We start from the raw sequence: 13,983 nt of genomic DNA, 5'->3' as shown, positions 1-13,983 counted from the left end.
AAACCATAAGAAAATATATAGAATAATCGTCCATTAATAGGTCTCGGAAGTTACCCGTACTTATTTCTTCACTAGGACATAACACTCCCTGGTATTGTGATCCCAATTATTCAAATTCAACTCGCTTGATACGCTTTCCATTGATAACAAGACACTTAAACTTATGAACTTATTTCAGCTTCTATTCAACATTTAACATAAATGTAAAAAAAAACCCACCAATATTAAGGTTATATCTCCTTAATATATCATATTAGGCATTTTCCAAGACTGGGTAAACTACCATATTAACTGACAAATAATATTTAAATCATTAAATATGAACCAATTATATTGTCTATAAATAAGCAATAAACGGAAACAAATTATAATTTTAAGCAAAGATGGATAGTGGCTAGAAGTGGAATCCAGGATGCGCGTTTCGTCCTATTTCGGACTCGTCAGCTGGATGTACCTGCATCTCAGAGTTGATATTCACTCTGGGACCCGAACCCAATATCTTTCACTTCAAACGCCATCACGTTATCCGCTCGGCCACTGAGTCCTGATAGCCACCTGCTTGTGCGATGGGGTGAAGTTTAATTTGAGGCTATATCGAGGAAATACCCACAGTATGTACATATACCAATAAGAGACTGACCAGTTGCAGTCCTAACACATCAATGGGAAGATTCAAACAAACAATACTAAATGAAATTATAATTTTGTTAAAAATTAATGACGGATACACATGAAATATCACACTCTATCATCCAAAATAATCAACAACAAAAAAATTTGTTTCCTAAATTGATTTTCATTTCAATTTATACTTGGATACAATTTATCAAGTATAACTTTAGACAAAAATTATAATTTTTTTTATATTTTAAAAAAAATCAAAGGACAGGAAGATCGTTTTACGAGGATCATTTTTAGTACATCAATATAATATTTAAAGACTGTAGAGAAGAGGAATTTCTGAGTGAACTGAGGTTCTTTTCAAGAAAAAAAAATAATAATAAAGGAAAGATACGATGAATGTTGTATGTACTGAAAAAGAATTCTACCTATAGCTCCTCCAGGGGCTACTACCGGTCCCAAGCCCGGATAAAAGAGGAGGGTTCGACATGGGGTTAGTGACCTCATCCCGTAGAAAACTAACTCGCTAAAAAAAACGCTAACCAGTTAAATTATACTGAGAAAGAGAAAACATAAATTATGTTTGATTAGTAAATGAAACAAATGTCTGATGATAATGAAATTCCTTTTTAGAAAGAATTAACTATCTTTGAAAATTCTAAGCAAAGATGGATAGTGGCTAGAGCGTTTCGTTCACAGTAACTAAGTGGATAACGCAATGATAAAGCCAGAACAAATATTGATGCAAGAAATTAGCACCCTATAGTCTGAAAGATAGTATCGAATTTGTACAAAAAACGTGATAATATAAATGCTTCTGATAAATTCATGGTCTCATTTGACGTCTCATCGCTTTTCACAAATATCCCCTTGGATAAAATGGAAGAGATTATATGTGAATATTCTGAACTTTTACCTTTACCAATCCATGAATTCAAACAGCTCCTATTTCTGTGTAGAAAGAACATACGATTCAAATTCAACAATGTGTTTTACCGTTAAATTGATGGAGTAGCCATGGGTAGCCCTCTGGGTCCAATTCTGGCCGACATATTTATGAGAAACCCTGAACAAAAGAAGCTTAAGCGTGCAATCGATGGTACCACGCTTTACTGTAGATACATTGATGACACTTTTCTTGTTTGCAACAATCACAAGCGCTCCATGAATCTACTAAGTTTGTTTAATAAATAACACAAGGATATAGAATTTACCATGGAACATGAAGTTGAAAGTAAATTCCATTTCCTAGATATTAGAAATAGACGAACTTCAGTTGGTACATTACAAAGAAACATTCATCGCAAAAACACCCGTTTTTACTGCATCAGTATTTGTTCTGACCTTATTTAAATGCATAAGAGGAACTAATTATTGTTTGTTTGAATCTTCCCATTGATGCTTAAGACTGCAACTGGTCAGTCTCTTATCGACCATATGTACATACTGTGCGTATTGCCTCAATATAACATTAATTCACAAGCACTATGAGCAAAGACGGATAGTGACTAGCAGTAAAATCCAGGACGCGCGTTTCGTCCTATTTAGGACTTGTTAGCTGGAAGTACCTGCATCTCAGATTTGATGTTCACTCTGAGACTCGAACCCAGTACCTTTCGCATCAAACGCCATCACGTTATCCGCTCGGCCACTGAGTCCTGATAGCCACTTGCTTGTTCGTTTATTCACATAAAAATACGTGATAGATAAAGTGTTCTCAGCATTTGTGCTTTTAATCAAAAAGTGGTTTTGCAGATATTATAGTAATCTAATATTTGAACTCATGAGTCAATTAAAGCTAGACCATCGTGGAAAACCTGGATTTACTGAACGGTCGTTTTGTCCTAGTATTGAACTTCTCAATAGTGAGCATCAGCGATCTCGCTCACAAGATTCGAACCAAGAGGTAAAGTGTTCGCATGCGAAACCGATAGGTCCTGGGTTTTGAATCCTGCAAGCAGAACCGTGGATGTGCACTGCTGATGAGTCTCATACTAGGACGAGACGACCGTTCAGTAATTCCAGGTTTTCCATGGTGGTCTAGCTTCAAATAACTAATGAATTCAACTACTAGTTAATGTCTTTACCGGTAGATTTTAAATTGGTAATACAAAAATATACTCAAATATTTCCAAACTATTTTAAGTCAATTCGTTTTATAAAACTCTATTAATCAAAAATGGCGCCAAATCATAACCAAAAACAGACGTAATTTTGTAATTAACTTCAATAATGTCTGGGAAAATGTTAAAAAATATAAGCTTGTTATGATTGTCTGAATGAAAAAGATTATGATAAAAAAGAAGGGCTTTTCTCAGTACAATCATCTCCAATTAATTTAATGTATTATAATCCTTCAAAAAAGAACTAGGAGTTGAACGTTCAGTCGAACAAACGTCAAAGTACTTGTTATCAGCTTTAATCATTTGATTGAGATCTCTCTCTCTCTCTCTCTATTAATTATATGTAGCTCATGTATAGGTTGGGTTACTTAGAGATAGACAACATCTTGTCATCTGCATTCTTTGCTACTAACCAATCACCTACCAAATAACATGAAACTTGTTTCGAAAAATTTCAAATCATGCAATGTCTACTCAGTTTTTTTTAGATATTACAGAAATATAATGATGACTATTTCTAACGAACAAGAAATCTAAGTTCTACATATCATGTCAATCGCTTTCAGCTATTCCGCATCAAAATAATGTACACTTTTGTACTGAGTCATGTAAACTACTGGCTATAATTGAGCTTATTCAATAGGATTCGAGCATTACTTAGCACAAGGTAAAAATGACTTTTGATAACTTAAAGTGGCTAATCACTGTAGATATCACATCTGCACCAGAAATATCTGCTTTTTGTTCAAACTATCCAACGTTTAAATGTATACTTTTTTTATTCTTGCATAAACAATCGTCAACCGTTATCTAAGCTCACCACCTATACCATTGAGAAGCTAGAAGCAGTAAACAGACGTTTTCTTCTCTAATGGGATTCCCCAGAATCATTTATTCATCAGACCTCCTAGGATCAAAGGGAGAACCTTTAGGTCTCTCTTTAAGCTCCTAACCTTTCGATCATTGAGTGGGTATCCTATGGAATAAATATTTAAACGATTAGCTGTATTAAATGGCCATTGTCAACTGCCATTATTGATAATTAACTTAGACCTGACATATTTGAGCTCCATCGGTCACGGCAATTTCACGAATTAAAAATTAGCCTCTCGGCATGATGTTCAATGTTCAATCCTGGCACGAAACAACTAGTCAGTGCTTCTTGGATTTTTATTGGTTCTCGGAGTAATATTAATTTATAATGTAAACTGTACAAGTCAGTAAACTTCACAAACCCCCTATAGTAATAAATTTTCTGATCATGCTTTTTGAATAACGTGAGTTTCAGTGCTTTACTATACATTGAAAGTTTTACATGGTTAAATGTATACTTGATAGATACAAACCAGGATAACTTTATAGCCTTAATCTATCAACTTTTACTTAAATACAATATTAAATCGAGTTTACACAATTCAATTATTCTTTTCTCTTTATAGTTTTTCCTTTATTTTCTCTACTTTTTTGAGTGTTAATTATGTAATTAGTTTATTAAAGTTGGGCTCGTTTTATTACTTGTTAATGTTGTAATGTAAGGCCAAGCAATATTTCCCATCAAACGTAAACAAATAGACATTTACATAGTTGAAATCATGAGTCGATTGAAGCTAGACCACCATGGAAGACCTGAAAGCACTGGACGGTCGTTTCGTTCTATTATGGGGCTCCTCAGTAGTGCGCATCCACGATCGCGCCACACGGGATTCAAACCCAGGACCTACCAGTCTCGCGCCAGAACACTTAACCGATAGACCACTGAGCTGGCCGGCATCCAACGATATTAATGTCTAACTTCAACCAATCCATGAAATCTGAGCAACCGTTAACCCATTGTCTTCAGTGAGTGGTTGAACACCACTGGTCACCGCATTTAATTTTATTATTTTACCTTTAAAATGTGTTTTGAGATCGAATATGAATATTCACATATGTGCATAGTTTAAATGAGAAAAAAACTTTCTAAATATTCTAATAAGTAATAACAGAGTATGCATTATGTCTTGAGTTCTGTCTTTCTTTATTGATATATATTACTAAGCCAGTTAACTAGTTAGTAAGTAAGTAGGTAACTGTTTTGTGAGTATAATTACAATTCAAACTTGATATTAAAGTCAGCAAGTATAATGGGTGATAGCGAAAAGCTTACTAACGAATAAATAAAAATGATTAGTTTGAATGATTGTACGTACACGGTAAGACCACTTAGTTAATTAAGTAAAGATCAGACGTTCTAATGCTACATAAAATACCGAATGATCAAATATTTGTTACTTATTCAACACCAATCTTCACGTCTGATATTGGCTAACTTGAATAATGTAAAGGAAGTTCGAGGCAGTCGGAAAAAAAATAGTACTTCAAATCATAAGATCAGTCAGTCATATTGTATTTAATTACAAGATAAAAATGTTTGGGAATATGGCTTCTTAGAAAATGACCGTCCAGTATATTTGTAACCATAACATAATATATAACCTACATTTTTCGAAGAATCATTCTACCACTTCAATTCATTTATTCATAGGACAGCAGTCTACACATAAATGTAGTTAAGTATTAGTGAATGAACAAAAAAGGAAACAGTAGTTTTTTTTTAATTCCCGTTCTCTTCTTATCGATCTTCTACTGAAATACATTCAATGCTCGACCATCGTAATATACTACTTATGTGGATATAAGTAACCCACACACACCATAATACTATTATCAACATACCAGTAACCCACACCATAATGGGACTTAAAAATTAGTGTCAATTTCTTGACCTAATTAAGCTTGAATTTAAGACACTTAAAATGAATTCTGAACGAAACTAAGAAAATAAAGCATTTTAATATGATAATAGAAGAATGATTATCATGTATATAGCATGTTTTTCCAAGTAAACTGTTAGTTAATTACCATAAAAGTTTGAATTTCATTAGCAAAGATGATGGTGGTTAGCAACGGAATCCACGAAACGGGCTTCGTTCGATTTGGGACTCGTCGGCTGGATGTGCCTGCATCCCAGAGTTGGTGTACACTCTGGGACTTGAACCTACTACCGTTCACTTAAAACATCATCATTATATCAATTTAGCTACTGATATCAAATATCTGCTAGCTTTTGCAGTGGAGTAAATTTTAATTTATTAATTGTCCAAATAGGACGAAACTCGTATCCTAGATTTCACTGCTAGCCACCATCCAAATCTCCTAGTGAATTAAGGCAATATCAAGACAATCCGCACTGGATGCACTTATACTAATAAGAAACTGATCAATTTCAATCTTTATCGTCAATGAGAAGATTAAAACAAACAATACAACAAAAAGCCAATCATCTTGCAAGACCGGATCGTGGGTGTGCACTGCTGAGGAGTCCCACAACAGGACGAAACGGCCGTTCATTGCTTCCCGGTTTTCCATAGTACTCTAGCTTCAATTGACACATGATTTCAACTATTGTATTTTAAACGAAGTAACATTTCATTTCAATTAACTTTAAAACATTCAATAATCATCATCATCATAATAGTAATAATCTTAGTTAAATGAATGGTTGATAATGAGTTTTGTTGTTAATGGATAATGCAAAGTTATTTTAATGATTCTTTTAATTGTCAATTAAAATTATATAAAAATGAATATTAATAGTTATCTAATTAAAATTATAATTGATTGATTGATTGACTGATGGATTGTTGTTGTTGTCGTTGTTGTTGGTCCTATTCATTAAATCACTTCAATGTTACTTAATTCACTTAAATTCTTATTAATGAATAAATATACATTAAGAAAATATTAATTGGTTATATTAGATGTCAATCATTTGATAATTAAGTTGTATATCTTTAAGTTATATGTAATTTATGTATAATGGTGACTTTTTCATAAGTCCAAATGTTCTTATTTGTGCAAAACTATATATATGAACAATTTTAATGGGTGGATAGTGGCTAGCAGAAGAATCCAGGACGCGCGTTCCGCTCTATTTGGGACTCGTCAGCTGGATGTACCGGCATCTCAAAGTTGGTGTTCACTCTGAGACTCGAACCCAGTACCATTCTCTTCGAACGCCATGACGTTGTCCACTCAGCTACTGAGTCCTGATAGCCACCTACTTGTGCAACGCGATGGCGTTTGAAGCGAAAGGTACTGGGTTCGAGTCCCAGAGTGAACATCAACTCTGAGATGCTGGTACATCCAGTTGACGAGTCTCAAATATGAAAAAATGCGCGTCCTCGATTCCACTGTTAGCCACTATCCATCTTTGCTTAGAATGCTTGTGAATTAAGGCAATATCGAGGCAATACGCACAGTATGCTTATATGCCAATTATAAAGACTGACCAGTTGCAGTCATAAAACATCAATGTGAAGATTCAAACAAACAATACTAAGTGAATTTTAAAGGGGTTAATTATTCGAGAAAATTACTTACTTGCTTACTTACTAACTCCTATTACTCTTCGTGGAGGAGTATAAGCCTTCTACAAGCACTATCTATCCGACTGTGTCTTGACCAATTCTTTCCAGTTGTTTTCAGTTACTATTCATCCTTTTTTTCATATCTGCTTACAATTCTCGATGTAGTGTATTCTATGTCGGAGACTAGGTCAATTCAAAAAAATACGCTTGTAAATTTTCACGTTTGTGATACATACATTAGAACTACACAAATAATTGTACATATTCGTATCTCAGATGACGTTCCATATAATTTGAGGCTTAGAGATCTAATGGCTCTAAACCGTGCAATAGTTCTATATTTAACTGATGCTGGGAATAGCATCGAGATTTACAATTTTTCAAAATTACTTACTTACGCCTGTCACTCCCAATGGAGCATAGGCCGCCGACTAGCATTCTATAAACCACTCTGTCCTGGGCCTTCCTTTCAAGTTCTACCCCATTTTTGTCCATTCTTCTCATGTCTGTCTCCATTTCTCGGCATAATGTGTTCTTTGGTCTTCCTCTTCACCTTTGGCCTTCGAGATTCCATATGAGGGCTTGCCTTGTGACGCAGTTGGGTGACTTCCTCAATGTGTATCCTAAAGTTTTCAAAATGGTCATCCTGAAAAATGACTCAGCTTCTGTTCAGTTTGTCATAGTGATAGCAATCACAAGACTTAGACCAAATTTACGAGTATAGAAATAGACAGTAATCAACTTAACACTACCTTGCTAAATTCACTACTTTGACTAATATAATTGACAATTATTATTTTGTGCTATTATCATTATTACTATTTTTTATCGTATTTATTTTGCTATACAATCCTTGCTAAGCTAATTGTTATTCCATATTCACTAAGTTATGCATTCATTCATCTGCTTAACACTCATCCAATTCTCGAAAACTTTGTAAAACATTTAAATTCTTTATGATTATTAATCTGACCCATCGTGTTCATAACCACTTGATTGATATAAATCTTCTATATTGTTATATTGATTGCTTGCCTATTAGAGAACAGTGAATTTATTGATCACCCAATGATACACAAAAGCCGTATGAGCAATCTCGAGTACTTATTAGTCCTGCTTTCTGCATAGCCCAACGAGTTCGGTCCAGAACATCAATAACAGCCTCTGTAATATGAATCATTATCCACAAACATATTGGGTTTATATGTCAAACAAACAGACCACATCGTACGAATAAAATAGAAAATAACATTTGTACAAGATTTAGCCAAATGTGGCTGTGAATAGGGGCAACAGTAATCAATGGCCTGGGTATAACTCATGAATGGTAAATCGTATAGTAATAGTCTATGAGTCAAAATAAAGCCCATAATAAAAGGAACATGAATACAAATAGTTTAGTTACTTAACAATTAGCAATTATACAATAGAAAGTATACATATCATATTGGTCCAGAAATAGTCCTCAAAAGTTACCATTCATAAATCTCTACGGGATATAACAATATATTTCTTTAAGTGATGTGAAATTTATGCAAACTTTTCACTGTAACACTAGTTTTTTAAAATTAATTTTTTACGCCAACAGGTCGAAGTGTAAAATACATTTCGACTGGTTCATCTTTTAATTTTTCATGAGTTCGTTTTTAAAACTTCGCATTGTCAGTGTCAGGGACTGAATTTTGATCAACCACTTCTTTGACATGTCCATTCTCAACAAATTGCGTTGATGTACATACAAATTTAGAAGTGTTTTAAGTGAAAATGGGCAGTGAATAACGATGTAATTCATGCTTCTCACATAGTCCTATATGCTACTCGTCTGGTGCGTACCGCTGCATCCTAGTATTAATGTTCTCTTTACAACTAGAAGATTCAAAAACTTAGCAATAAAAATAATAAGATTCATGCCCATTGCAAAATCTAATGTCTAGCTGAACTTAGTAGTTTAACCGATAATCCACTAGATGTTTGAAATGTAAGGTACTGGAGTTCACGTCCTGGTGTGAACATCGATAACAATACATCAGAATATATACAATGATGAAGTATATATGCACGTTTATGAGGAAGAAAGTGAAAAAAATAATTCTAAACAATTTTAATAGTTGAATTCATTAGTCGATCTAAGCTAAACCACCATTGAAAACCTGAAATTTTTGGACAACCGTTTATTCCTCACATAGGACCATTAATTTAGGTACATGGAGTTGCACTGATGCCATCCAAACAAGCACGAAATGCACTTATTGGGTGGACATCTCATGGATCCAGAATCACCAAAGCATCATTAAAAACAAAGAAGGAGGGCATTACAATGAATATTGTCCAATGCATCCAGGTTTTCTATGGTCGTCTAGCTTAGATCGTCTAATGAATTCAACTATTAAAATTACTATGATCTCTACAAATCCACATTCTGCTAATTCTAAATAAATAAAAACTGAACAATTTTTATTTAAAATGATAAAAACATTTTTCTTCTCATCCAAATTTATTCCTTTAAAAAAAATCAATATTTTGTTCTATCAACAAAATAATCACTGATAATATACTTATAAATTAGAAGGGATATTTTTGTGGATATTTCAATAATTTTATAGTTGAAATCATGAGTCAATTGAAGCTAGACCACCATGGAAAACCTGGAAGCACTGTTTGACGGCCGTCTCGTCCTATTGTGAGACTCCTCAGCAGTGCGCATCCACGATCTCGCACCCACGAGATTCGAACCCAGGACCTACCAGCTTCGCGCCGGCGCACTTAACCGATAGACCACTGGGCTGGCCGGCATCCAACGGTGTTCACGTCTAACTTCGACCGATCCACGATTTTGAGCAACCATTCACCCATTGTGGATGCCCACTGCTGAGGAGTCCCATAATGGGACGAAACGGCCGTCCAGTGCTTCCAGGCTTTCCATGATGGTCTAGCTTCAATTGACTCATGATTTCAACTATGAAAATATACTTATAACTCATATTTCCTGTTTATTTGTCTTTTTTTTAACAGAAGCAAATCCTGAAAAATTCAATAGTCGTTTAAAGAATAAATTATTTTATGCTGGAGTAAGTTATAAATATGATTATATTATTACAATTATATATTGTCTTAATTTGTTCTAACTGACATCAATACAGTAATGTTAATGTTAATACCTAGAGGTTAGATTCTTAATATTTATTTACTTACTTACGTCTGTTACTCCCAATGGAGCATAGGCCGCCAACCAATATTCTCCAACCCACTCTGTCCTGTACCTTCCTTTCTACTTCTATCCAATTCCTAATATACCGTGTACAATTTGAACACTCGAATGCTAGAACCTTTAAAGTCGCATAATGAGAAGATATAAGACAAGTGAAAGGAACGCTTTTCAAACATGGCACAAAATTATCAGGTATTTATAGGTTTTCCTTAGTGAAAACAAAATCATCATTATAGTCATCCAATCTACATATATGGGTTTCTAACATTTGTCCAATAGGGAAGCCACACGTGGAGATTCTGGAATATTCTTCCAAAAGATGATTGGATGGAACATCTTCGGCTCGTTCTAAACTTCTTAAAGCTTCCTTGAGTTTACTCATGGCTTGTCTTCACAGTTAAGCTAATTAAAGTATCTTAATTAGAAAAGTTGTAACATAGTATAATTGAATAAATATGATCACAAATGACGTATCATACCAGTTAACTAACAAATCAAAGGTTTATTCTAATACAGCGTCATGTTAAGAACAACTGTTTTCCGTAAACTTAAATGTATTTCTTATGTACCACCCGGTGTTGATTACATTTCAGATATATTAATCATCTGAACAACAAAGCTAAATTATCAGAAGTATTTTTTTGTGGAGATTTAGTATTTTCATGGTTGAAAGCGTGAGTCAATTGAAGTTAGACCACCAGAAAAAACCTGGAAGCACTGGACGGCCGTTTCGTCCTATTGTGAGACTCCTCAGCAGTGCGCATCCACGACCTCGCCTCGCGAGATTCGAACTCAGGACCTACCAGACTCACACTTTCAACCATGAAAACACTAAATCTCCACAAAACCCCTTCTGATAATAATAACAATCATATGCTCACTAGTGACTGACTTCGAGAGGGAAATTATGGAGCTCTAGTGAGAAACAGTGACCAGTGGAGTTCAACCACGTCTGTTGTGAGATAGAAACTCACTGAAGGCAATTGGTGAACGGTTGCTCAGATTTCGTGGATTGGTTGGAGTTAGACATAAACACCATCGGATGCCCGCTCAGTAGTTTATCGGTTAAGTGCTCTGGCGCGAGACTAGTAGGTCCTGGGTTCGAATCTCGTGAGGCGAGGTTGTGGATGCGCACTGCTGAGGAGTCTCACAATAGGACGAAACGGCCATCCAGTGTTTCCAGGTTTTCCCTGGTGGTCTAGCTTCAAATGACTCACGCTTTCAACTATGAAAGCTAAATTAGGTTTATCTTAACTTCTCAAAGTATTTCAGAATAGTCATGTTCATAATTAATTTGCTAGAAATCATGATGTAATGTTTCAAACTCCAGCTTTATCTTTAATTATTAATCTCTTTATATGATCATCTTCGTATATTGCGAAAAAAAAATTAGCTTGAGATTAATTAACTGATTTCAACTTTGTTTCACTGTCAAAAGTTAAGCGCGTTGATGTGTCGCTCAGATGGATGATGTAGGCAGAGTTTTGTTCTCTGAGCTGGATAGTATAGTCAAGGAGCTTTCATAGTTCTTATGACCAACATCATCATCATCACAAACTACAGGCAAAAATGAAGTTTCTTCACAGATGACTCATACATTGTCCTGTTGACCTCAATCTTGATTGATTATTGTTGACCTTTAATATGTCATTGTCTACCTCTTCATTTTAAGTGTGACTCCATCCAAAAGTTAAACGCATTTCAACTGTTCCACATAATTTTTATATAGTTGAAATCATGAGTCAATTGAAGCTAGACCACCATGGAAAACCTGGAAGCACTGGACGGCCATTTCGTCCTATTGTGGGACTCCTCAGCAGTGTTTCATTCAATGTTCTGTAGATGCTTTGGAAGATATAACATAGATGTTTTTTTAATAAATAATGCAGTTTCTAACAGCGTTAGTCATAGATAACAGAAACTTAGTACTGACCGAATATCTGATTGATATTTTAAATTGTGAAAAGATGCAACCCGATTTCATATACGATAGATATTATTAGTGATCATAAAGACTAGGAGTAGACATTATTGACGAGTACCAACTGATAAAGAATCACCTGTCGGTTAATTTCAATCACTTAACAAAAAGCCCTAAATTTTCAGTTAAGTTAACATGATTTGCCTCAGTCTGGAATGCTTTTAGAGGAATGCTGGTGGTTATCACTTCCCGGCTGCCTACACCGTAGAAGGGCTCTTTTAGATGTACCTGAAAAGGAAGTTGGATTAGAGGTGATCTTGGTGACCTGAAAGCGTGACCACAATCCCCAAGGGACAACTGCTTGAGTTTGGTCACACACGACCATTTTGTGATTAATTTTCGTGTTAGCTCCGTACTTGGTAAGACCTTACCACCGGAGATGGATATCCGTGGGATAAGGTGAGGTGTGTAATTGTAGGGTCGACCTTTTCTAACCACACCCCTCCTTGTGAGAAGGCAGCATCGCTGTTATGCTGGCTGTCTGAAGGAAACACCTTACTGCCATCACACCTCTGTACAGTCAGCCATACAGCTTCGTCTTCGGTCTGCTGCTTTTAGTCTTACCTCTCTTTGACCGAGCTTTCTGACATGGTAAGACATTGAGGAACGATTTTCCTAGCAAGTATCGTTCGATAGGCAAGCTAGAACATCACTTCGAGATAGCAACAACGGTCGAGGCTGTCTACTAGTTGTTTTGTTTTGTAAGCTCAATAATCTTCAAAAAAACTTTTAACATATCATGTGTCACTTTAAATTGAAATGATAAGACAAAAGATGCTTTACTCACTCCATGATAACTTATTTGTTTAGGTTAGCGTAGACTATCATTTATATGATAAATAAAAGAAGGTGTAGTCGTCTGAAATTTTCTGAGAAATGAAATATACACATCTGTTGTGTACCTACATCATTGCGAATATCAATTGATTGGATAAATCATATTCAATGTTAATATATTGCAAATTATACCTACCAAAGCTATCGATAATGCTTTTTTTAATTGATTTTATCTAAAAAGAAAAAAAAATATTTAAATATTTATCTTTCTTACCTTATTTTTTCAGCTTGGTGGGAAAGATTTACTTCGACGAAGTTGGCGTGATCTATCTGAACATATCACACTTATCGTAAGTTTACGGTTAACATTAATTTAATTGTCCCCTAAATGCTGTGGTACGGCCGAGAAAGGGTAGAGTTCACTCTCTCTCTCTCGAAATGCTTTCACATAGTCACGCGTATATAGCCTCTACCAGGGAAGTCCTACTCACTGCATTCTCGTGACGGGGATGTTGTTTACGAAAGTGAGAGGACGAAAAGCGAATGTCCGGCGCTGCAACCGGGTTGGTGGACACGGAAAGTCCACCTAGGGGAGCTGGAAAACCCTGATTTCCAAACCAATGATGCACATGGGCTCCAGTATCCTGAGGAAACAAATGGCGTATGAATCAATCGTTGGTTACCGTCTACAATGGGACTGTATCTCCTCACGATGCTTCACTGCCTTGTGGATCAGATCTTTAGGTCAAAAGCTCGGGGTGTAGCCCCTTAAGAAAACCACCTGCTTCGGTTTGGGCACGTGGGCAGTATCACAATCCTCACACAAATCAAATGAGATTTGTGCGGCGCATATGTATTTGGTGC

General features: G+C 35.4%; 1 protein-coding gene across 1 annotated transcript in view; it reads left to right on the top strand.

Moving 5' to 3' along the window:
- The window catches only part of Smp_131190 (putative diacylglycerol kinase, zeta, iota), a gene marked incomplete at both ends in the record, with an annotated part of 74,094 nt that overhangs the window by 16,009 nt on the left and 44,102 nt on the right, over positions 1–13,983 (top strand). Inside the window, one exon of the mRNA XM_018798414.1 lies at positions 10,166–10,221. Coding sequence (XP_018653358.1) covers positions 10,166–10,221 — 56 coding nt within the window. The remainder of the gene's footprint in view (positions 1–10,165; positions 10,222–13,983) is intronic.

Source organism: Schistosoma mansoni, chromosome 6 (assembly GCF_000237925.1).
Source record: "Schistosoma mansoni strain Puerto Rico chromosome 6, complete genome".
In the NCBI taxonomy this organism is placed as follows: Eukaryota; Metazoa; Platyhelminthes; class Trematoda; order Strigeidida; family Schistosomatidae; genus Schistosoma; species Schistosoma mansoni.
The sequence above is the reverse complement of the archived record's forward strand: the minus strand, read 5'-3'. Positions and strand labels throughout refer to the sequence as shown.